This window comes from Hylobates moloch, unplaced genomic scaffold (genome assembly GCF_009828535.3).
Source record: "Hylobates moloch isolate HMO894 unplaced genomic scaffold, HMol_V3 SCAFFOLD_2, whole genome shotgun sequence".
In the NCBI taxonomy this organism is placed as follows: domain Eukaryota; kingdom Metazoa; phylum Chordata; class Mammalia; order Primates; family Hylobatidae; genus Hylobates; species Hylobates moloch.
In genome coordinates, this window is record NW_026652277.1 from 18747974 (window position 1) to 18772958 (window position 24985).

General features: G+C 34.6%; 1 protein-coding gene across 1 annotated transcript in view; it reads left to right on the forward strand.

The window, feature by feature from the left end:
* The window catches only part of MALRD1 (MAM and LDL receptor class A domain containing 1), a 695880-nt gene that overhangs the window by 25274 nt on the left and 645621 nt on the right, over nucleotides 1–24985 (forward strand). Inside the window, exons 3-4 of the mRNA XM_032166926.2 lie at nucleotides 19572–19666; nucleotides 19756–19917. Of these exons, the coding sequence (XP_032022817.1) occupies nucleotides 19572–19666; nucleotides 19756–19917 (257 nt within the window). The remainder of the gene's footprint in view (nucleotides 1–19571; nucleotides 19667–19755; nucleotides 19918–24985) is intronic.

The window sequence follows — 24985 nt, forward strand, 5'->3', positions numbered from 1 at the left end:
CTCTTACTGAATTCCTCTTGCTTGCCTCCTTACTGTGGAGTTAAATAGCTTCAGAAGACACTGTGCTTCCCAATTTTCTTCTCTCTCTCTTTCCATTCTGCCATTTTCCCTCGTTTTTTTCATGCGTATTTTTAATTGCCTAGTCAAGAGGTAAAATGGGGCAATTCACATCAAAACTGAGATGTTGTATAGGCAGATACCATAGAACGATATCATCTGGGATGACTTAAAATCTCTGGAGTCAGACTAGATGGGTTTGAATCCTAGCCCTGCATCAGCTAGTTTTGTAGTCTCGGTTTCCTCATCTGTAAAACAGAGATAATAATAATGCAAGCTGCATAGGAATAAGAGACAAAATATTGCCTACATAACTAATTGAAGGCTGGTAACTTTGGTAATAGTCATGCATCTCTTACAAATACAATTGAATGTTAACACGTAAGTAGTCTCTAGCAATAATTTTAAGTAAGCAAGTGTTCTGGCTGTAGATATTAGCTGTTGGAACATATTCATAGAAAAATGGTCTGAATCCTGTCTTTACTCAAAAATTCTTATTTCATAAGTATTAACCAAATTTTTGATTAACTTACTCTTGAAATGATTTGCTGGTGCTCCAAAATTATATTTTTCATTATGTAATCAATGCCTTGAGTGGCAAGTTTGAGAATCCATTAGAACGTTAAAAACATCACTGTTGTCAATATTTGAAGTCTAGTAAAGCTCAGGGAAAGAATGATTAAAATGTAGTACTGATTTTTAAGAGAATGTAACATTGCATATAGATAAAATATTAGTACTACAACAAAATCAAATACATCTTTGTAAGGATGGTGAAACTACTTTTAAAGATGGGAATACAAATATGAATGTTTTAAGTAATTTTGGAGTTCAGTTGCTATTAAAGGTGATAAAGGGGTTTTTAAATGTGTAATTCACTTTAAGTCTATCAAAGATTAAAAAACAATTTATTTGAAAAATATTTTCCATTATGCCACAGATTATTATTTCCTAATTTGGGCATTTAAAATCAGTTTTAAATGAGGATATTAGAGCTTTTGTTATTCTGATCATTTGTTAGATCTAAAATTCATATATTATGAAACATGTACACTATTAAACACCATCCGATATTTTTATTTTGTTCTATAGTGTTCACATATATTGGTTCTATAATCTTTATATATTATAAACCCTACAAATCAATGTTATAGTATTTGCTTTAGACAGCATTAAAAATAGATTTAAAAGAAGATATCTTTTATCGTATTTGTTATTTGCAGCACTCTTTATTTCTTCTACCTATCCGAGTTTGTCTCTGGTATCATTTCTCTTCAGCTTGAAGAAATTCCTTTAGTATTTCTTGTAGTGCAGTTCTGCTGGTGATAAATTATGTTAGTTTTTCCCCTGAAAATGTTTTTATTTTGCCTTCATTCTTGAAATGTATTCCTACTGGATATATATTTTTTCATGATTTTTTTTCTTTTAGTGCTTTAAAGACATTATTTTGCTGTCTTCACCTAGTTTCTACCATGATATCCATAATTTCTTTTTTTTTCTGTGTGTAATATATCTTTGTTGTTTTGATGCTTTCAAAATTCGGTCTTTATTTTTGGATTTCAGCACGAACATTTTAAATTTTATTGTACTTATGTTAACTAAATTTCTTGAATCTGAAATGTAGGCTGTCTGCCAATTTTGAAAAGTATTTTGCTCTTGTTTATTCAGACATTTCTTCTGTCCCATTCTTTCATTTCCTTTTTATAATTCAATCATCAGTGTGTTAGTCTGTAAGTCTAACATGCTGTTAGATGAAATCTCTCCATATAGTTTGATTTTGTTTTCTGTTTTTCAGAGTGCATAATTTCAACTGATCTATCTTCAAGTTCTGTGATTTTTTTCCATTGTTACCTTCATTCTACTGATAATCCTATCCAGTGATTAAAAAAGAAATCAACTATAGATGCTCCTCAAATTACAATAGGATTATGTCTCAATAAATCCATCATAAATTGAAAATGCATTTAATACACCCAACCTACTGAGAATCATAGCTTAGCCTAGCCTACTGTAAACTTGCCAAGACATACACGTTAGCCTACGGTTGGGTCAAATCATCTAACACAAAGCCTACTTCATAGTAAGTATTGAATACCTCATGTAATTTATTGCATATTGTACTGAAAGTGAAAAATAGAGTGGTTGTGTCCTCTGAAGATACATCACTTTTTCACCATCATAAAGCAGAAAAATCCTAAGTGGAACCATTGTAAGTCAGGGATTATCTGCATTGTATTTTTCAATTCTAAAATTTTTAATTGGTTGTTTTAGTTTAAAAAAGTTCTCTGTTATCTTTTCATTCATTTTAAGAATATTTTCCCTTACTTCATTGTGCATAATTACAATGGGAGTTTTAAAATCCTTGTGTGCATCATCTCGGATTTACCTGCTGCTGATTAAATTTTCCCATGTATGATTATGTTGTCCTAGTTCTTTGTCATACAATTTTGAATTTTATCCTGGATGTGTGAATGGAGGCTCTGGGATGTGTTATATATATTTTTTCAAAGCATGGTGATAATTTGTTTAAGCAGATGATTAAGTTGCGTAGACTTAAATGACAAACTTTTTTTTTTTTTTTTTTTTCCGGAGACACAGTCTGGCTCTGTTGCCCAAGCTGGAGTGTAGTGGCGTGATCTCAGCTCGCTACAGCCTCTGCCTCCCAGGTTGAGGCAATTCTCCTGTGTCAGTCTCCTGAGTTGCTGGGATTACAGGCATGTGCCACCACTCCTGGCTAATTTTTCTACTTTTAGTAGAGATGAGGTTCTCCATGTTGGCCAGGTTGGTCTCGAACTCCCACCTCAGGTGATCTCCCCGCCTCAGCATCCCAAAGTGCTGGGATTATAGGCATGAGTCACCAGGTTCAGCCTCAAATGACAAACTTTTGTATGCTGTGGGCAGCAGTCAAAATATCAATTCAATTCCTCTGGGCTTAGCTGCTAGAAGGGCTCCCTACACATGCAGGTTTCCATTTAGGCCAGAGACTTGGACAGAGATTATTCATAGAACATGGGGCACTCATTTTTTTTTTCTGGCTCTCTTCTTTATAGAATTTCTTTTTTTGTGTCATACCTGGCTATTCCAGGCTGCCCTTCCTGGTTCCTCAGGCCCAGGAGAGAGCAGCCCTTCTCTCAGAGTTTTCACCTTGCACTCCACCTGCAGCTGCAGCCAGACCTATGCCAAACGCTGACAGAATTGAATTTGCTGTGATCCCTTCACCTAAGTTCCCTGTCCCTAAAAAATAATGCCTCCTCTCTTTATCTCGAAGTCCTCTTGTGGTCCCAGCTTATAGATTTTTCTTGTTTTTCTAACGAAATCATTATGTTCATCACTGAGTTTCCCAGCTGAGTGAATACAGCGTCTCCTAAGCTGCTCTATGTTGCCCTTTCTGAAGGGAAACTGAGCCATAATCCATTCCTAAGTAATAGGTAGGCTCTGCTACATACAGAGTGAGTTGGGTTCTTTTATTAAGAAGAAACTGTGAAAGACCAAACATGGAGATAAGAATCCCACATTCTCACTCTCTAGATTACGTTTCTGCAGACTCTGTAGTCTGAATATCTGTTTATTTTTAAATCAGTGAAAATTTAATGTCCATTTATTCCTTTCTATATTTACTTTGAAAACTCTTTACTGAACATCTGTATTGCTCCGCATGCTCTTCCAGGACCTGAAGATATAAAAGTGAACAAGAATGCAGCTCTTGTCCCTGGTGGACTTGCAATCTGGTGATAGAGACATAAATCATATACATGTACTTATGATTACATATTAAAAGTTAGAAAAAAGCAACCAGCAACCATTTTCTTATCTGCATGTACACATTTCAAAGCTCACAATGTGACAAGGATACGATGTGTGTGTTTTCCAGGTGTTGCTTGGGAGCATCTATATTGTTTGTAATCTGAGAAATTTCCATTGAACAACTCACCTATTCCAGGCATCTGCACGCTCTTCATTGAAAGGGCTGATAGTAAATATTTTTGGCTTTTTGGGCCATATGGTCCATGTCCCAAAAACTCAACTCTGCCATCTACACTATAAAAACAGTCATATATACAAAATACATAAAGCATGGCTGTGTTATGTTAACCTTTTATTTATGAACATGGAAATGTATAATTAATATCATTGTTACATGTTTAAAAATATTTATTTTTTTGAATTTTTCAATGGCTTAAACATGTAAAAACCCTTCTTAACTCATAGGATATGCAAAATTAGGTGGCAGGTGGATTTGTCTGTGGGTTACAGTTTGCTGCCCCCGTGTCTGTTCACAATAAACATTAATTCAGCATTTTATGTCTGACACTATTCAATATTGGACATAAATGAATAAAGAATATAATTCTTCCTCTAAGAACACAGATACATTATAATCTTAATTTTAGTGCCCAGTGTTCACATTTATAGCAAACATAAGTGAAGCAAACTTTATTTCTGTATCAGAAACAGCTTTATTATGCTATTATTTAAACATGTATCTGAACTTTCAATTAAGGGGGCAATTTTGTTACAGTAGTCAATCCTCTTTCTTTAAAATAAATACTTTTAGTACTTATTTGTACTGAGAGTACAAACAAGATGTGTTAACGAAATGGAACTACAGTGTCTTTTTTTCACTTACCCCCCCCCCCTTTTTTTTTTTTTTAGGCAGAGTCTCATTCTGTCACTCAGGCTGGAGTGCAGTGGCATGATCTCGTCTCACTGCAACCTCCCCCTCCTGGATTCAAGCAATTCTCCTGCCTCAGCCTCTTGAGTAGCTGGGACTACAGGCATGTGCCACCATGGCCGGCTAATCCTTATATTTTTATTAGAGATGGGGTTTCACCATGTTGGCCAGACTGGTCTTGAACTCCTGACCTCAAGTGATTTGCCCACCTTGGCCTCCCGAAGTGCTGGAATTACAGGCATGAGCCACCACACCAGGCCTCTTAACCCATTTTTAATATGGTAGTTGTGTTATTTTAAAAGTAAAAATATTAAAATAAAAATTTATTATAAATGTATATTTATGTTGTTAGATTTATATATGCTGATTATTACTGTTAATTTTAATGCAAAAGCTTTTATTGATTCCAGTGTGTAAGACATCATGATAATGTTGTTAAGATAATAAAGACTACAGGTTTATCATCCCTTATCCAAAAATCTGAAATCCAAAGTGTTCCAAAACTGGAAACTTTTTGAGGGCAAATATGATGCCACAAGTGGAAAATTCGACACCTGATGCCTTTGGTTTCTGATGGTTTAATGTGCAGAGACTTTGTTTTATGCACAAAATTATTTTAAAACATTGTACAAAATTACCTTCAGGTTATATGAATAAGGTGTATATGAAACATAAATGAATTTTATGTTTAGACTTGTGTCCCATCTCTAATGTGTGTGCAAATATTCCAAAATCTGAAAAAATCTGAAACCCAAAACACTTCTGGTCCCAAGCATTTTAGGTAAGAGATACCCAACCAGTATTAAGTTACAGGCTATATATCAAGGTGTTTGTGATCTCTTTGAGACACATGTTTGGGAATAAAACAATTACTTATTGGCAGAAAGAAAAAGGTACAAAATTTGGGTTTGAATAAATTTCTCTGAGACTAGAGGCAAACTCTGGCTCCAGAAAGTGAAAGAGCATTTGAGAAAATAGTTGAAAGATGAGTAATATTTCAATGGATGGAGAGATGAGAGAAATGGTATTTCAAATGGAAAAAAAACACATAAAGACCAGGTGGAGATAGTTGCTGTGCTCAGGTGATGACAAAGTCTGCTATGACTAGAAATGACTGGAAACAAAGAAGATAGGCTAAAAGTGTATGTTGTGAATGTCAAGAATTATGTCTTCCAAAGATTACTGATTTTGCTCACCTGAACTCTTTCCTTGCCTTCTTTTTCTTCCTATACCCAAACTCCTTCACAGTTGACAATCCTATTTCTGCCGCTGTCCAACCAGGCAGCAGAAATGAGAGACATTGATGGATGTTATGGCAGTGGTTGAGGAATAGTGTAAGGAATTTCAAGGGCATCCATGTTTGGTGTTTAATGATTCCTTCTGTCTCAAGCAGTATTTTCCAGAGAGCTTTAGTTTCTTGCACAGATTCTTAAGTTGTTAAGCTAATAATGCCAAGGTCCTTGATGTCTTTTTGTTTTTGTGCATGAATTTGAAATGGGTGAACTATAAGAGATTTTCGTAGTCACTCAACAATCTCGACATCTTTTGTGTATTGGATAATATATTGGTTCTATTTTTCCATCTATTTCAAATTCAGAGTTATATGTCAGTTGTGGAATCATAGTTGAGAACTTAGGTACTTATTTGAGTTAGCTGATACCATATTAATGGAATTTTGCAATAGAATATTAATAGTCAAGCTGTCAGATATCTTAGAGTATTGATGAGAGCTAAAAATGATACACTCTAATTTCTCTATTGAAAAATAGAAATATTTTTCTATGCATCATTTGCTTTTCATTTGGCAGCAAATTTATTTTTATAGGCAGATGGCTTGATTATTTGTTAAATTTATAGATGGATATATTCTTCAAATTAATTTAGACACATTTGAAAAAATTCACGCTCAACAGAAGTACATAAAAATCCTATAATATATTAAAATAAATATATTACAAATTTCAAAAGATATATCTTTTGAACCATGATCATTTGACTGAGATTCTGTCAAATGAGGGTGACCATGATATTTTACTAATGAAATTGGTTTGAACATACCCAGTAGATGTCAATTATCTGCATATGAACTCTGGGAATTATGATGAATGCTCACTTTGATTTTAAGTATCTTTCAAGTGAATTAGTCCAGGAAGCTTAAAGAGACTCAAACTACTTTAGGCTTTACAGATTTTGATCAATACCATGGAATATTGCAAATGGAAAAAGAGAATCAAATTATTGTCTACCTAATTGTGGCAGGCAGATTATAAAATCTGCCCTTGCCCCCAATTTCCTATCCTCTGGTTATTCAATCAAAGACTAATCTGGCCACAGCTGTGAAGAGATTTTGTAAATGGGTTACTAATCAACTGACCTCAAAATCGCAAGATTATCTTGGACTGTTCAAGAGGGCTCATTGTAATGAGCTTCTGCTTTTAAAAGCAGAAGTGGAAGGCAGGAGAGCTGAGGCAGAAGGGAAGATTAGAGAGGTTTGAAGTTTGAGGACTTGACTTGTATTGCTGGCTTTGGAAATGAAGAAAGGGGATCACAAGAAACTAATACAGGGGCCTCTAAAAGTGGAGAACAATCACTGGTTAACAGCCAGCAAAGACACAGGGATCTCAGTCTTAGGGCTGTGTGGAATTGAATTCTTAGGGCTGCATGGAATTGAATTCTGCCAACCACTTGAATGAGCTTGAAAGCATATTCATCCTCAGGGCCTTCAGAAAGGAGTACAGACAACCCTCACTTCCATTTCAGCCTTTTGTGCATCTAAGCAAAGAACCAGCTAAACCACACTGTGCCTGGACTTCTGACTTATAGAAGCTGTGAGATAATACATTTGTGTTGTTTTAAGCCACTAGGTGTGTAGTAATTTGTTATGAAAGCAATAGAAAATGAGTACACTAATTTTCAAAGTTTTTAGAGAAAGAAAGGTTTATATTTTCTTGATGGTCTATTCTTGCTAATAACGAACATTTGCAGTGAGTAAAATCTCTGTTTTACTAGGTAAAGAGAAACAATTCTAAAAGTCATCTGGATACCTGGATTCTCCTTAAACACTAATTAATGGTACGATTTGGGGGAAAATCCCTGGGCTTTCTTTTTTCTCTTTTACGTGGTTCTAGTTCCTCTAGTTTTTCATTTATATGTTTAATATTTTTATTCTTACCCCTATTTTCATTGCTTCCCTTTAGATCGTGCCATAAATTAAGGATCTGTCTTCCACTAATGCCACTCGCCCCTACTGTCCTAGCCTGTGTAATTTTGATAAAGTCAAATTTAATTATCTATCTATCTATCTATCTATCTATCTATCTATCTATCTTCCATCTGTCTATGTACTTATTTATTTATTCACTTCTTTATATGGATGCTCTTGTTTTAGGTGTTACATCTAAGAAACCATTGCCTAATCCAAGGTCATAGACTTATACTTGTAGTTCCTTGTAAGAGTTTATATCTTATACTTAGGTCTTTAATCCATCTTTAGTTAATTTTAATATGGTATGAGGTATCCACTTTTGCATGTACCTATCCAGTTGTCTGAGCACCATATATTGAAAAGTCTATACTTTCCCCACTGAATTATCTAACATGGTCAAAATTCATAGATGTGTTGTTTTACTTTTGAACTCTCAATGCGATTGCATTGATCTTTCTGCCTGTGCTTATGACAGTACCACACTATCTTCTTGATTACTGCAGCCTTGTACTGTAGTTTGAAAGGAAGTTACTAGGGAAGAGTAAGTCTTATAATTTTGTTATTTTCTTTCAGGAGTTTTTTGTCTATTTTGTGTTTCTTCCATTTCCATATGTATTTTAGTATTAATTTGCAAATTTCTGCAAAAATGGTGGTTGGAATTTTGAGAGGAAATGCATTGAATTGGTAGATCAATTTGGTAACTATTGTCGTCTTAACAATATTAAGTCTTCCAGGCTATCATGCATCATGTCTTTCCGTTTACTTAGGTCTTCTTTGATTTCTTTCAACATTGCATTTTTTACATTTTTATTGTACAAATCTTGATTTTTACTTATTAAAGTTATTCCTAAGTCTTTTATTGTTTTTGAGGCAACTTTAAATGAGATATTTTCTTGATTTTATTTTAGATTGTTCCTTGCCAGTGTATAGAAATGAAACTGGTTTTTGCATATTGATTTTATATCCTATAAACTTACCTACTTTTACTTTTTACATCATTTATTTTCAGTGACAAAAGTTATTTAGTGACAATCCATTATACTCTCATCTAAGGATTGAATCAATGTTTTATCTAATTCTGTAGATTTACAGAATTTGTGTTTTGCTTAGGAAACCCTGCTAAACGTAGAGCCTGGTAATCTGTCACAAACCAGTGTGTTTATATGTGTTTTTAAAATTCCTTTAGGTTAACAAAAAGAAATGTCTGCCATTTTTTTTCATAGTGCACACCCAATTCAGGCCAAGGCATTTGAGAAATCTCAATAATAGCGACAGTCAGGAGGCAACTTTTTTAAGTATTGAGAAATTATTAATGCTGACCCTAAAGGTTGCCCTGACTCAAGAGTTTGGAGTTCTGAATCATCATGTTTAGAAAAGAACACTAGAAAGGGACAATTTTCAAACAAGATGATATGGATACTTTCTAACAGGTGTCTGAAGTCCTTGTTTTTACAGTAGAGTCTAAATCTACTATAAATCTAAATACACTAAATAAAGTATACTAATATGTATTGCAGAGTAACTGATGACCTGCTGGAGTGACACATCAGTTAAGGGTTCCCGCTCCAGATTCAGACAGGTACAGATTTCTTCCCAGCTCCTCTACCACCTACCAGTTGTTTAACCTTGTTAACTGATTTTTGCATTATTTAAGTCTTAGTTTTTTCATTTATAAACTAAGAGATGATGATGATGATAATAATAAAATTCACTTAATTATTACTATTTTCTAAGTCATGCATTGTTTTCATTCCTCAAACCTCAAAGCAAAACTCATAATTTTATTTCCCTTCTTATATGAAAACATATTTGTAGTTCTTGATGCTATTATTATGAAGATTTAATGAGATAATTCATAGAAGTTGCTAGCAAAAAAATGGTACATAGTAAATGGTTAATAAACGTCAGCTATTATCATTAGGATTTAATTTTTTTTTTGAATTTTACATTTTATTTATTTATTTATTTTTTATTATACTTTAAGTTCTAGGGTACATGTGCACAATGTGCAGGTTTGTTTCGTATGTATACATGTGCCATGTTGGTGTGCTGCACCCATTAACTTTCATTATAAGAGAGTGTTAAGACTTTGTCACATCTTTTTTTGCATCTGTTGACATGGTCGTGTGGTTTTTGTTCTTTACTTGATCAATATGGTGTTTGTATTGATTGATGTTTATGTGTTGAACCAATTTTGCATTCCTAGGATAAATTCCACTTGACCATGGTGAAAAATTTTTAAAATGTGTTGCTTGATGTATATTCATCAGTTATGTTGGTCTGTTGTTTGCTTTTCTTATGATGTCTTTGTCTGGTTTTGGTTTATTAAGGTAATTGTGGCCTTATAGAATGAGTTGGGAAGTGTTTCTTCCTCTTTTGTTTTTTATAAGAGTTTGTGAAGTATTAGTGTTAATCATTTAAATGTTTCACATAATTTACTAGTAGCCTTTTGTGCTGGAGCATTTGTTTGTGGAAAGATTTTTGATTACTGATTTATTCTCTTTACTTGTTACAGTCTATTTGGATTTTTTATTTCTTCTTGAATTGGCTTTGGTAGTTTGTGTCTTTCTAGATATTTGCCCATCTCTTCTATGTTATCTAATTTGGTAGCATGAAATTATTCATAGTATTCCCTTGTAATTCTTTTTATTTATATAAGGTTTGAAGTTCTGACCCTTGTTCTCTCTTCATTTTAGTAAATTGAGTTTTTAATTTTATTTTTTCTTTGTTCATCTAGTGAAAAGTTTATCAATTTTATTGATATTTCCAGGGACTTTTGTTTCTTAATTTTTTTTTTGTTTTTGTATTTTCTATTTTATTTGTTTCTTCTCTGATTTTCCTCCTCTGCTTACTTTGGGTTTAGTTTTCTCTTCTTGTAGCTTCTTATTATTAATGTTGAGATCTCTCCTTATTTAAATTTAGGCTTTATAGCTATGCATTTCTTATCAAGCACTGAAATAACAGCATCCCATCCATTTTCATATATTGTATTTTTATTTTCATTTATTTAAAGTATTTTCTAACATCTTTTGTGATTTCTTCTTTAGCCTATTGGTTATTTAGGAGACTGTTATTTAATTCTACATATTTGTGAATTTTTCTGATTTCGTTCTGTTATTAATTTAAATCATTCTGTTATTTCTGGAGAACATACTTATATGATTTGTATGCTCTTAAGTATATTGAGATTTCTTTTCTGACCTAAAATATTATCTTTCTTGGAGAATGTTCTGTGTGTAGTTTAGAAGCATGTGTATTCTTTTGTTGTTGGGTGGAGTAAGTGTGCCATATGTATCTGTTAGGTCTAGTTGGTTTATAGAATTGCTCAAGTTTTCTATTTTCTTGCTGATCTTCTATCAAATAGTTCTATTTATTTTTGAAAGTAGAATATTAGAGTCTCCAACTATTATTGTTAAATGGTCTACTTTTCAATTATTTTAGGTTTTGCTTCACATATTTCAGGGCTCTGTTTTTACGTGCACAGATGTTTATAGTTTTTATATATTCTTGATTGGTTGACCCATTTGTCATTATAAAATGCCCTGCTTTGTCTCCAATAAGAATTCTGTCTTCTGTCTAGGGTAATCAGGCAAGAGAAAGAAAGAAAGCATATTCAGATAGGAAGAGAAGAAGTGAAATTATCTTTGTTTGCAGCAGACATGATCCTATATCTAGAAAACCCCATTGTCTCAGCCCAAAAGCTCCTTAAGCTGATAAGTAAGTTCAGCAATCTCAGGATACAAAATCAATGTGCAAAAATTGCTAGCACTCCTATATGCCAACATCTGGCAAGTAGAGAGCCAAATTATGAATGAAATTCCATTCACAGTTGCTACAAAGAGAATAAAACACCAAGGAATACAGTTAACAAGGGAAGTGAAAGACCTCTTCAAGGAGAACTACAAACCACTGCTCAAAGAAATCAGAGAGGACACAAAGAAATGGAAAAACATTCCATGCTCATGGATAGGACGATGCAGTATTGTAAAAATGGCCATACTAACCAAAGTAATTTATAGATTTAATGCTATTCCCATTAAACTACCATTGGCATTCTTCACACAATTAGAAGGAACTATTTTAAAATTAGTATATAACCCAAAAGAGGTCACATAACCAAGACACTTCTAAACAAAAAGAACAAAACTGGAGGCATCATGCTACCCAACTTCAAACTATACTACAAGGCTACAATAACCCAAACAGCAAGGTACTGGTTCAGAAACAGACACATAGACAAATGGAACATATTAGAGAACTCAGAATTAAGACCACACATCTACAACCATCTGATCTTTGACAAACCTGACAAAAACAAGCTATGGGGAAAGGATTCCCTGTTTAACAAATGGTGCTGGGAGAACTGGCTACCCGTATGCAAAAGATTGAAACTGGACCCCTTCCTTACACCTTATACAAAAATCAACTCAAGATGGATTGAAGACTTACATGTAAAACCCAAAACTATAAACATTCTAGAAGAAAATCCAGGCAATAACATTCATGACATAGACATGAGCAGAGATTTCATGATTAAAGCACTGAAAGCAATAGCACCAAAAGCAAAAATTGACAAATAGGATCTAATTAAACTAAAGAGCTTCTGCACAGCAAAAGAAATTATCATCAGAATGAACAGAAAACCTACAGAATGGGAGAAAATGTTTTCAGTCTATCCATCCAGCAAAGGTCTAATGTCCAGAGTCTACCAGAAAATTAAACAAATTTTCAGTAAAAAAACAAACAATCCCATTAAAAAGCAGGCAAAGGACATGAACAGACACTTCTCAAAGAAAACATTCATGTGGCCCACAAACACACGAAAGAAACCTCAACATCACTGATTAGTAGAGAAATGCAAATCAAAACCACAATGAGATTACCATCTCACACCAGTCAAGAAACAACAGATGCTAGCGAGGGTGCAGAGAAAACAGGAATGCTTTACATAGTGATGAGAATGTGAATTAGTTCAACCATTGTGGAAGACAGTGTGGCAATTCCTCAAAGATCTAAAACTGGAAATGCCATTTGATTCAGCAATCCCATTACTGGGTATACACCCAAATAAATATAAATGATTCTATTATAAAGACACACACATGCATATGTTCATTGGAGCACTGTTCACAATAGCAAAGACATGGAATCAACTCAAATGCCCATCAGTGATAGACTGGATAAAGAAAATGTGGTACATATACACCATGGAATTTTATGCAGCCATAAAAAGGAATGAGATCATGTCCTTTGCAGGGACACGGATAGAGCTGGAAACTGTTATCCTCAGCAAACTAGTGCTGGGACAGAAAACCAAATACCACATGTTCTCACTTATAAGTGGGAAATGAATGATGAGAACACATGGACACATGGCAGGGAACAACAGACACTGGGACCTGTCAGGAGGGGAGAGAGGAGGTAGAGCATCAGGAAGAATAGCTAATGGATGCTGGGCTTAATACCTGGGTGATGGATTGATCTGTGCAGCAAACCACCATGGCACACATTTACCTGTGTAACAAACCTGCACATCTGCACGTGTACCCCCGAACTTAAAATAAAAGTTGAAAAGAAAAGAAAATCATTCTTCTGAATTTCATATAGCCATTTCAGCTTTCTTTTGGTTGTTTATATAGTATATCTTTTATATCCTTTTACTTTTAACCTTTTTCTGTAGTTGAATCTAAAATGTGTCTCTTGTAGACAGAGTATGGTTAGATCATGTTTTTGTACAATATGCCAACTTCTTACTTTTGATTTAAGAATTTAATCTATTCGCATATTATATAATTATGATTTACACCTATCATCAGAGCGATAGGTTATTTGTTGCCATTTTGCTGCTTATTTTCTGTATGACTTATGTATTTTTCTTATTACTCTATTCCTCCATTACTACCTTATTTTGTTAAATAGATATTTTCTAGTGTATTATATTAATGTCCTTTTCTTTTTTTACTATATATTTTTGAATTATTTTATTAGTTGTTGCCCTAGGGATTACATTTAACATTTTAATTTACAATAACTTAGGTTGGATTAATGCCAATGTAATTTTAATAATATACAAAAATTTTGATCTTATATAGTTCTGCTCACTTCTTCTTTATGCTGTTATTGCCACAAATTACATCATTACATATTGTGCCCATAACCTAAGTTATTATTATTGATTTTTGTCAGTTATATAATTGATTATAATAATTATTGATTATATAATATCTACCGCTTTATTGATATTCTGTATTTTTTGACATGTTATTCTTATGATTTCTATAGTTCTTTATATATGGTTTTCCTTAGCTCTTTGAAAATATTTGACATAGCTCTGATTTAAAGTCTTTGTCTAATAAGTCTGGTGTTTCTCAGAGACATTGTGTATTGAGTGCTTTGCTTTTTCTCTCTTTGCATAGGAGATATCTTCTTGTTTCTTTGCATTTCTCACTTAAAAAAAAACCTAGACATTTAAAACAATATACTCTTGGACCTCTGGAAATCAGATGTTCACTCTCCCAAAAACTCCCACACATTTGCTTCTGTTACTGTTTGTTGTAGTTATAGTTGTTTTGTTTGTTGTTAATTTAGTGACTTTACTGAGAGTCTCTTAGATGTCACTGTCTTAGTCAATTTTGGCTGCTAGAACAAAACGCCAGAAACTGGATAGATTATAAACAATGGAAATTTATTTCTCACAGTTCTGTAGGCTGGGAAAGTCCAAGATCAAGGCACTGGCAGATTCAAGTGTCTGATGAGGGACCACTTCCTGGTTCATAAGACACTACTATCCTGCTGTGTTCTCACATGGTGGAAGGGGCAAAGCAACTCTCTAGGCTTTCTTTTATAAAGGAATTAAATCCATCCATGAGGACTCTACCTTCAGGATCTACTCACCTCCCAAAAGTCTCATCTTCAAAGATTATGTTTCCGCATATGAATGTGTGTGTGTGCAGGGGCACAAACATTCACACCAAAGCAGCCTGGGACCAATAAATCTCTATGTTTTGCTGAGGGACTCTGTGTGTATGTTGGGGTACACTTTCCACAGTCATCCAGGCAGCTGATAACTCTGCCTTAGTTTCCATTTCCTGCTTTCATAGAGCCTCAATATCAGCCAGATGTTAGGGCTTAGAGTCTTTTCAGGTATTTCCAGAGCATGTGCACAGCCTTACACATGCACGTGTCTGGCTAGATTTGCAGGAATGTGTTGGAACTTTTTAAACTCCCTAAAAATGACTCATTCTATTAGTTTATTATTTTCACCAACTGTTACACACTGCCTCAGGTGACTATGAAGTTATAACACTTGCTGGTAATTGTTTTCAACAAACCCCTTATGTAGAAAAAGCATTTTATACTGAGCAAGCTATTATTATGGTCAATTTCAGATGGCATTTTAATTGTGGTCTTTCAGGGAACCAAAAGACAGGTCAAATAATGACAATTATTTGAGAATGAGGCTTTGAAAAAGGTCTAGCACCATTTTACTCATTCTTGTGGCTGCCAGGCTGCACAGAAATGCACACTGCTATTTTTCAAAGTTAAATGTGAAACTGGAGAGTGGGCAATGAGACTAGGGCAAGTTAAAGCCCATAAAACTCACCATTTTTTAAAACTGAGATTTAGCCATTTGTTGAATAAAAGCCCTCCAACTTATCAAAAAGCTTTGGCTAATTTCCAGAGTTCAGACAAGTGGATTCTGACACTTTTGCCAGTTTCAAAACTGATTTTGTGGGGGGAAAAAGTTTCAGAGGTCTCTATTCTGGCATTTTCATTAACAATACTCTTGTGGTTTATTATATATTTTATGATCTCCTAAAGTGACTCACGTAGCCCTTTGTCACTGAAGTCAGACATAAGTTGGTATGGCAGCATCCATGTACAACTTGTAGTAATGATAAGGGATTACTATTTGAGGGTATTCTTTAAGTGATACCATTTTAGCAAATATTACCTGGTTCTGTTGAGCTTGCTAGCTTAATAAATTGGTATGAGGCAAAACTTAAGATTCAAAGGAAACAGAATTTAATAAATAGACAGAAATTATCAACTTGAAGAGGTTTGTATTTAAGACTACTATTTGCTCTCTATTATCCGAACTAAACTATGTTTTTGTCAGAAATTAGTGCACTTCCATATTTCCATAAGTTTTGACATGTTAACATTTGCTTCAAGCCTTGGATCTTGTTATGATGATCCATTCCTACAGCCGGATTGTTTTTTTTGAAATGTTCTTGAGAACTGATATTATCTCACTGTTAAAATGCTCCATTTTTGAGTTCCTTTGAGCCAATTGGTTACTCTGTAGCATGCAACAGGATTTATGTCTCTCCTGCTCACATTCAGGTCCATTAATCTCTCAGAATGTGGGAAATGGAGGAAGTACAAGGCCGCCCATCAATGGTTGAGGAAAGTGAGACCGAAAATTCTACCTTATCTTTCCTGAAGATCAAGGTTGATGGAATTCACTGCCAAAGTTACTAGATTTAGCTCTCAAACCTTGATTCATGGTTTTTGTTGCTTTCATATTTTATATACCTCCTTTTTTGTCATCAAACTTGAGATTTCATTCCAATACTTAACCAGTAACTGAGAAAAAGTATTTTTAAAAGTCCTCTAACATAAACATTTAAGACTATAAATGAAATTATGCTATTTATGTTATTTTGTCATTTTAATAATTAACTCTGTCACAAGATTATGTTACACATGTGTTTCAAAGACATTATGCACTGACTTTTATGAATGCAGGCACAACGTGGGAATTTAAGTATCATGTAAACAGGCTGTAATGAGGATGGTGTAGAGATTAATAGAGATATATGATGATAATGGTGATTATGTGTTTGCATATGATATGTGTATTACCAGGCTGCTAAAGGAAGTACAAGAGGTTTATAGAGAGAATATTCAATAAAAACTTTGTTGTTCAAGAGCTTCATGCAGTCTCTTCTGGCTGGTTAGAGCTGTAGTAAAGGGGAGTGTTAAATGAGGGAATGGTCATGTGGAGAAAAGTTATGCTGTCAAAGATTTGCCTTTTTCTCTTGAACTCATAAACAGCCATGATGAAAAATGTTCTCTGGAAAGCCAAGGAACTTTCTATAAAGTGACATTTTTCTCTAGAGAACATCTCCATCTGTGAATTAAAGAAATTCCATACTCATACTAAAGAAGCAAGGTAAAATGAAGTGTGCACTAAAAATAATTGCGATTGTCACTAAGTTAAAATTAAACATAGAAAACAGATATTGCCACTGGGTACATTTTGAACAATTTTTTCCCCATACAAAGAAAAAAGTTTATTACTAGAACAAATGTCAAAAGATATCAAGCTGTTTCTGAATTTAAACCTTTACTTTCTACTATAACCTGAAGATTAACCTTTACTGAATATTTGATAAAATACAGAATAATTTATAGTGCCATAATACATACCAAATGACAAAGTTTTTATTTATAAAGCACTCCGTCTAAATATTTAAATAATTTATTCATGTGTGAGTTGAAAAATATCACTGAAAAATGCTTTTATTATTTAATAACTTAATGTGTCAAATCTGATTTTTAATATCAAGCTTTTAAAAATAAATATGAATAATTGAGGTAATATCTTTGACAAATAAAAATAATTTTTCTGTGTATCTCAGGGATTCTTTTTAGTCGTTCAATATTTATAAACAACAATTTAGAGCTGACTGAATGCTATTACCATTTGTATTGCTAATAATGTTATTTAAACCTAAAATAATATATGCATATGGCTTATTATGCTTATTTGATTATTCACTTGCTTAACATTTGTTTACCTGCTGCAAGAGCCAACTAATGATAGTCCACTTGCATCACCATGATACCCACTCTTCATCTAAATTGTGTTTACATAGTAATTCCCGTAAGTATATTCTTAGAATAATTGTGTGTTATTACATTTACTTCAGTTATGTCACTGACTATATTCATAAGCAATCATTAATGTCACTGTTTGCTGCTTAATTAGGGTGCAATTTTGGAATAGGAGTAGGGAAGAGAGGTTTCTTCCTTAGGTCTCATAATTTTACCATTGATTCTTTTAATGGTGTGACAATTAGATTTGATTTCCAATCTGGCTTTAAAATACCACTGAATAACTTAGGTAGCTATGTTATCATAGTCACCATCATCATATTTCTCATTCTTTTTGACAAAGAGAAGCACATGAAATAGAGTGGCAGAAAACAATGGTTCTCAGATTATATGCTGGAACTCAGATAAAGCATCACAGAAAATCTATGAGAGCCTGGGGAATGCTCAACATTTATTTTACAGGCTTCTAAACCATGAGAGTCCACTGGTATTATCCGTACTGCAGTGCATAGGAAAGCATCAGGGCTCAGAGTTGTTTTCCTTAATCCTAGGAAAAGCTGGGACTATCTGATCCAACTTTTTCTGAACACAAGCACAGTGAGCAATGATCTCTTCTAAAGCTGTAAGAGTTGAAGAAGGAAGAAAGAAACATGAAAAGGGGCTCCTCAGTCAGAAACAGGTTTATTTTAAAGAATGAACCTGAGAGGGGCCTCTGGCCGAGTTAGATCAAGAGCCCTCTCTCTTACAGACTAAGAGTATTTTAGGGTTCAGGATGGGAGAGCTTATCACAGGCTCAGAATGTTTCTGTGTCTCTTTGTCTTGCTTATCTGGGAGGGAGAGTTTTGTGTCTGTTCCCATACATCTTTCTGCAACTGCAGTCATACCCCCCAAGTCTGCTTTTAGCTTCCCTATCTTAGTGAACCTAAGGAGAAAAGAATGTGCTTATTACGGCCCACTGTTTTACTTGGGCCCATTGTATGAGTGTGAAGTTTGGTCTTTACACCATACAGCTGTCTTATCTGTATTTTACTGTCTGCTCTTTCTAGCTGCTTATTGTTAGAAGTGATTTCTTTGAAATGCATGAGGTTAGAAAGGGAGCTGGAACTTAAAATTGTGGTGTTTGTCCAAGATGATGGTGCTCTTGCTCTGTCAAAAGTCTTCATCAAATTGCTTATTTTGGTAGACAGTCCTAATAGTGTAATGTTTTCCCTAGGAAGCATCTTTGCAGGGATGTACCTTTCTATGTTAAATGTGATAAAATGGGTTGTGAACTGTAGCCCATAGTCATATTATAGGGAGTACAATTGCAATGAGCTATGTCACTAGGCAACATAAAGAAGTAAAAATATCAGATGGTTTGCAAAAGTAAATGATGTGGTTAAATTATTTGTTCTTTAAACAAAAAAAAATTATTAATCTATTGAGGATATGGGCCTGAATTATCACTTGGCATCTTAAATTTTCCAGTGATCACTCTGAATGTAACACGTTGTCTGTTTTTTTTTTTTTAAGTTTTGTAGGTACATAGTAGATGTGTATATTTATGGGATACATGAGATGTTTTGATACAGGTATCCAATGCATAATAATCACATCATGGAGAATGGGGTACCCATCCCCTAAGCATTGATCTTTTATGTTACAAACAATCCAATCACACTCTTTTAGTTATTTTTGAATGTACAGTGAGATTATTATTGACTATAGTCACCTCGTTGTGCTATCAAATAGTAGGTCTTATTCATTCTTTCTATTTTTTTTTTTTTTTTGTACCCTGTCTCTTCTTTCTGATAGCTCACTTCCTCTCACTGGTTTCCAGAGTGGATTCTATTTCCTCAAGTTTAAGAAGCAGAGTTTTCCTTCCAACAAATGATCAACATGACTGCCAGGTATTTGAAAGCACACAGCATTTTAAATATTTTGTCACATTTGGGGACTTATTTATCATAATTGTTTGGGTACTAATTGTCTTTCACAGATTACATTTTATTACTTCTCCAGCCAAGTGAGTGGCAAATTAACGGTTGGGCTTCAAACTGCATGTGGAGGTCCTATTCAGCATTTATGGCAAAACACAGCTGCACTCCCAAATCAGTGGGAGAGAAATGTCATCAAAATCCAGAGTTCACAGAGATTTCAGGTATGTGTGTTCTATTCTCTAACTATGGCCTTGAAGAAAAATAAGATACAGATCTTTAACACCAGGTGAACTAAAAGTAAGGCAACTGTCCCAGTTTGCCAGGGACTGAGGGATTTTCCAGGACTTTAAAATGCTGAAAGTGGACATCTCAGGCAATTTGGGATGGCTAGTCACCCTAAAAGACACTTTTACAATAAGGTTTTGAATTTTATGTATTAAAACTAAAGTTGGTATATTTTAAGACATACTAATGTATCAGTAAAATAGAACCTTTTAATTTTCTCCTAATTTCTTGAACCCCCTCCATTTTCCTCTCTACTTTTCTTACTGCTCCAACTTCCTCTTTCTTTTCATTTATTTTTCCTTCCAGACTTTTCTCATGCTTTTGAGAGAAGGGAATGCTGGGTAATGAGGAAGGAGACTGTTTAAATACTTATTCCAAATGCTGTTAAAGTAGAATAATTGTCATATTCATTTCATAGATAAACTTAACACAGCCTTTATTTTCTAAAGTAATTTACAGAATTAAGGCCAATGCAAGCCTATTAAACACAAACTTATTTATGCAGCCTAATAAAACTTATGTATGGTCGAAATGTAATCTAATGATTATTACCAGTTCTTGAAGAAGTATTGCCTATTTTAACAATTGGGACAATCAAACAAAATTTTCCTGTTAAACATGAGATGTTAAAGCATTTTATTCCTTAAAACTTTCTAATCCTGCTCTGTGAGTCAATTTAACCCAAGTGGGTTTTTTTAAATCATCTGTTATTAGAATGATGTAATAATCAATTTTGTAAATTTGATATAAATCAAATCATTTGTTATATGGTAGATTTAGCACTTGCTTAAATATAGGGATTAAATTGGATTGAATTTTACCTCTGATTCTTTTGAGTGGCTAAGAGGAAAAGAAAGGCTAAATGAACAGGATCTTCATTGTAAAAGTTGAATTATAAGATATAAGAATGGCATAGTTTCTTAATTGATTTGTCATAAATCACTGTAATTTGGAATTTTCAGGCTTCGATAAACTTAATGAGGATCAAAAGAAGGCTACAAAAAAATCCGTTAGCAGATGGTTAAATGACACCTATATGGCACGACTTCAGAGAAACTCCCATTGGAAACACTAACCAGAGACTGAGACTGTACTCTATTGAAGTCAAATATCAGTGTTGGGGGTGTGGGTGGTTGGAAAGGCATCTTAAGCCATCAGGCACTTAAGTCTTTCTATCGACAAATCATTCATTCATTCACTTAAGAAATATTAATTTGGGGCTCTTGGATGTGGTAGGCACAATGAAGGGAAGTTTCCCTACACCATGTTAAGGGAAGATGATTGATAGGTGTGGGGAGGGGATACTATGTGTCCCTGGGCCCTGAAGACATCTGTGGCTTTCAAGGGTTGTGGTATGCAGAATGAGTACCCCCTGAGCATCAATAATATATTTAACTTGCTGTGGATGCTCAAGTGTTATTAACCGCTGGAGAAGTTATTTTATTTCTTACACTTCTCTTCTTAATCCCCTGTGTCTGCTTGTTGTCTCGACAATGACAACAAAAGCAACAAAACCAGGCTAAGATTGTGTTTATGGGGATTGTGTCACATCGAGTAGACTCTGAAGGATGATCTTGCTGAAGTTCCATCTCTCTCCGTTCTTGTAGAGATTTAATAAGTGAGATGAGAATCTTATCTATGGGTCGACTCCATAATTATTTACACATCTTTTTCAACTTTGAAACAGAGCTGATGGTATGGGAGTCTTAAACTACTTTTGCCAAGCTTTGTGGCCTTCTTAGACCTGTCTATGTCTTTCGGTCAAGGTCTCTATTAGACGCATAAGAGATTAGAGTGTTGAGTAGAGCTGGAACTTGCTGTATCTTGTAGGTCAAACCTTTCAAAATAACGTCCTTGTTTTGCTCAGCTTCCTATTCTCGAGTGATACATCCTGAGTTCTGATGATTAAATATGTGCAGTAGATCAATAAAAAATGTAAAACTCCAGAATATGTAATATCCAGGGTGATTCGGCTGTAGCTGAGGCAGCAAGGTTATTCACTTGAGTGCTTTAAATGTACCAGTGGCGTCAACTAAAGCAGATGCATGTGCAATATATGAATTTTATATCCCAAAATACGTTATTGCTGATGTGAAAACAGTGCGTTTACCTTAAAGGCTTTGCAAAAATTAGGAGACCATACGACTCTCTCGGGATCCTTCGGCTACATCAGCCTTTTCGGATTGCAGGTATGCTTTAGTTCTATCCTGACAGCAAGTGAGCAGATGTTCATTTGCTTTTGTTTGGTGGGCCACAGAGAAGTGCTGTGCTTGTAATACAGCCTGCCACCATCTAGTATCTCACTCCTGAAAAGATTTTGTGAGGGGCTTATTCGAGGGAATTCTGTAATCAGAGTCTCCAGACAGTATCTGCTGCCTCAAGAACTTACAAGCCTCTGAGAATTATTTCATTGTCTGCCATTTCCTTTCCATGCTGACTTCTAATAGTTTAAAAGCCGTGCATCTTTCTTTTAAAAATGTCCAAATAGGAGATTTTGGTCCCAGCTGGATCCCAGCTTAGCGTGGGCTTTGGAGAAAGCCTCTGCAGCTGACTCTCACCTGGCGGCTTTATCACCTCCATCTGTGAATCACTAGGTCGCTCCTTTAATGAAATTGAAGCAGGTTAATTTCTGAGGGAATGCTGCTGCATACACAAGGATTTCTATTTATCTACTTAGAAAGACGGAAGCATTTCAGAGAGTTTCTGAAGATATTTAAGGAATAACAACTAAAGTTTCTTTAGCACTTACTATGTGTAAGGCACTATGTTTTACTTCTTTGGATACAAAATTTTATTGACCCTTCACAAAAATCCTCTAAGGTAGAAAGATGATTACTCCATAGTTCACTGAGAATTACAATCTTTAGAGAGTTAAATAACCTACTAAATCCCATACCGCCTTGGACTCTAGGGTAGTTTGATTTCAGATCTCAATTACTAAGTCACTGAGCCATAATAATTTTTTTTATTATATTAAAGCATTACAGGGATTTAGAATACATAGGAGAAAAAAGAGCCCAACCTCTAGTTTGGCCCAATCTGTGGTGTATGACTCATTAAATATTCTTTTGTCTGCTGTGCTGGGTAAAACAACAATTTTAGGCATTGCATGCTGCTGATTAATTGCAATCACATTTTTAAAAAAAATTGCAGACATAAGTGATTAATTTTACTGTTGTCCTAAAATGTTCAAGGAGACAAAGAATAAAACAAACTAAACATACAGTAGAAATGTAGCCCCCAATTCAGGTGAAACCTTCTTTTGTCAGAAGCATTGGTACCAGAGTGACTCCATCTTGAGTGAGGGCTAGGAAAATGAGCCTGCTGTGTTGCATTTCCAGAAAGCTAGGTATTCCTAGCCTCTAGATGTTTACTGGTAAGGGACCAGATTGATAACATTTACTAAACAGACCTGGACTTGGAAGTGTCCTGGTATCCCGATACCTTGAGAACAAAATCATTCCTAATTTTGCTTTAAAGATAATAATGTCGATTCTTGCAAAATACAGTAATTAAGAAAATTAATCCTTTATCACAAAAGATTGTAGGAGAGCACATCTCCCCATGATCTTTTTTTATCCTGTATATAAACAAGTATTGTACCTAGGGTGGACATGCTCCTCCTCTTACTTTCGGGAACACCCTGCTCTGTCTGCTGAGTGGCCATTCTTTTATCCCTCTACTTTCTTAACAAACTTGCTTTCACTTTATGGACATTTTCTCAATTCTTTCTTGGAGTCTGGATCGGGACTTCTTTTCGGTAACACTTTCATTCCTTTTTGTTGTTGTCGTTCTTGAAAGAAGCTCATGTAACAGTTTTATGGGTAAGCAGGAATAAATACTATACCTTACTACTAAGTATATCACTGACTATAATTTTCACGTTGAATGTCTGGATTGTTAAACTAAATGAACAATCAGTGCCTTAAGTATAAAAAGATACTGAAGCATTTTTAACATGCTATTATTTACTTTTCATTTCTTTGATATTTCATTGAGAAATGCTGAAGAGTTCTCAGCAGCCTCCTATTTAGAAAGAATAGAATTTATTAATAAAGACAAAAGATGAGCTTTGCATTAAAAATTGTTAATTTTAATCTTTTAAAATTTTACCCTCACTCTTCAAAATCATTATCTGAGGTATTTTCCCTTTTAATTCAATAATATTTATGATAACAGATGATGAGGAAATAATTACTCTCATCATTTCGTGTCTCAAATGTTTGCTTGGGAAATAAATGGAATGTATACTACTAATTAAGAAAACTCTTACATAATACATATAACCGTAAGTGATTTTAGTGTTTATACTCACACTGAAGCAGCTTCGTTGTCTGGGGCGATACCCGAGGTTCATTGTTTCATGCCAAGGAAATCAAAGACGTGAACACACAAGGAGTGAGGTTAAGAATGGAAGTTTAATAGGTGAAAGTAAGAGAAGAGCTCTCTCCTGCAGACAGAGGGGTCCTGAATGGGTTTCCGGTCCATGGCGAAATGCAGGGGGTTTTATAGATGAGCTTGAGGAAGCGGTGTCTGATTTACGTAGGGCACTAAAGATTGGTCAGACTGGGTGTGTTATTTGCATAAGGCACAAAAAACTGATTGGGGTAGGTGTGCTGTTTGCATAGGGCACAAAAAACTGGCCTTTCCCACACTAATATTTTATTATGCAAATGGGTTCTCTGACTGGTGCCATGTTGCCCGTTTCTTTACTGTACATGTGGTAATAAAAGGGAAGACGGAGCTTCTATATTGGATATGCCTGGCCCCCAGGTAGCCTTTTTTTATTGGCACAACTGCTGGCATTCACCCGCGCAAGCTTCCAGCTTGCTTATCTATGTTTACAGCTTGATTTTTCAGGCTGCTATTTGTTAGAAAAAATAATTGATTGGGCTGCTTTTTGGTAGAAGGGAAGCCTTGCCAAGGACTCTTTTACCCTCACTATCTGCCTAAATAATTTCTTTCTAGCTCCTGTATCAATGCCATCCAGATAGTATTATCCAT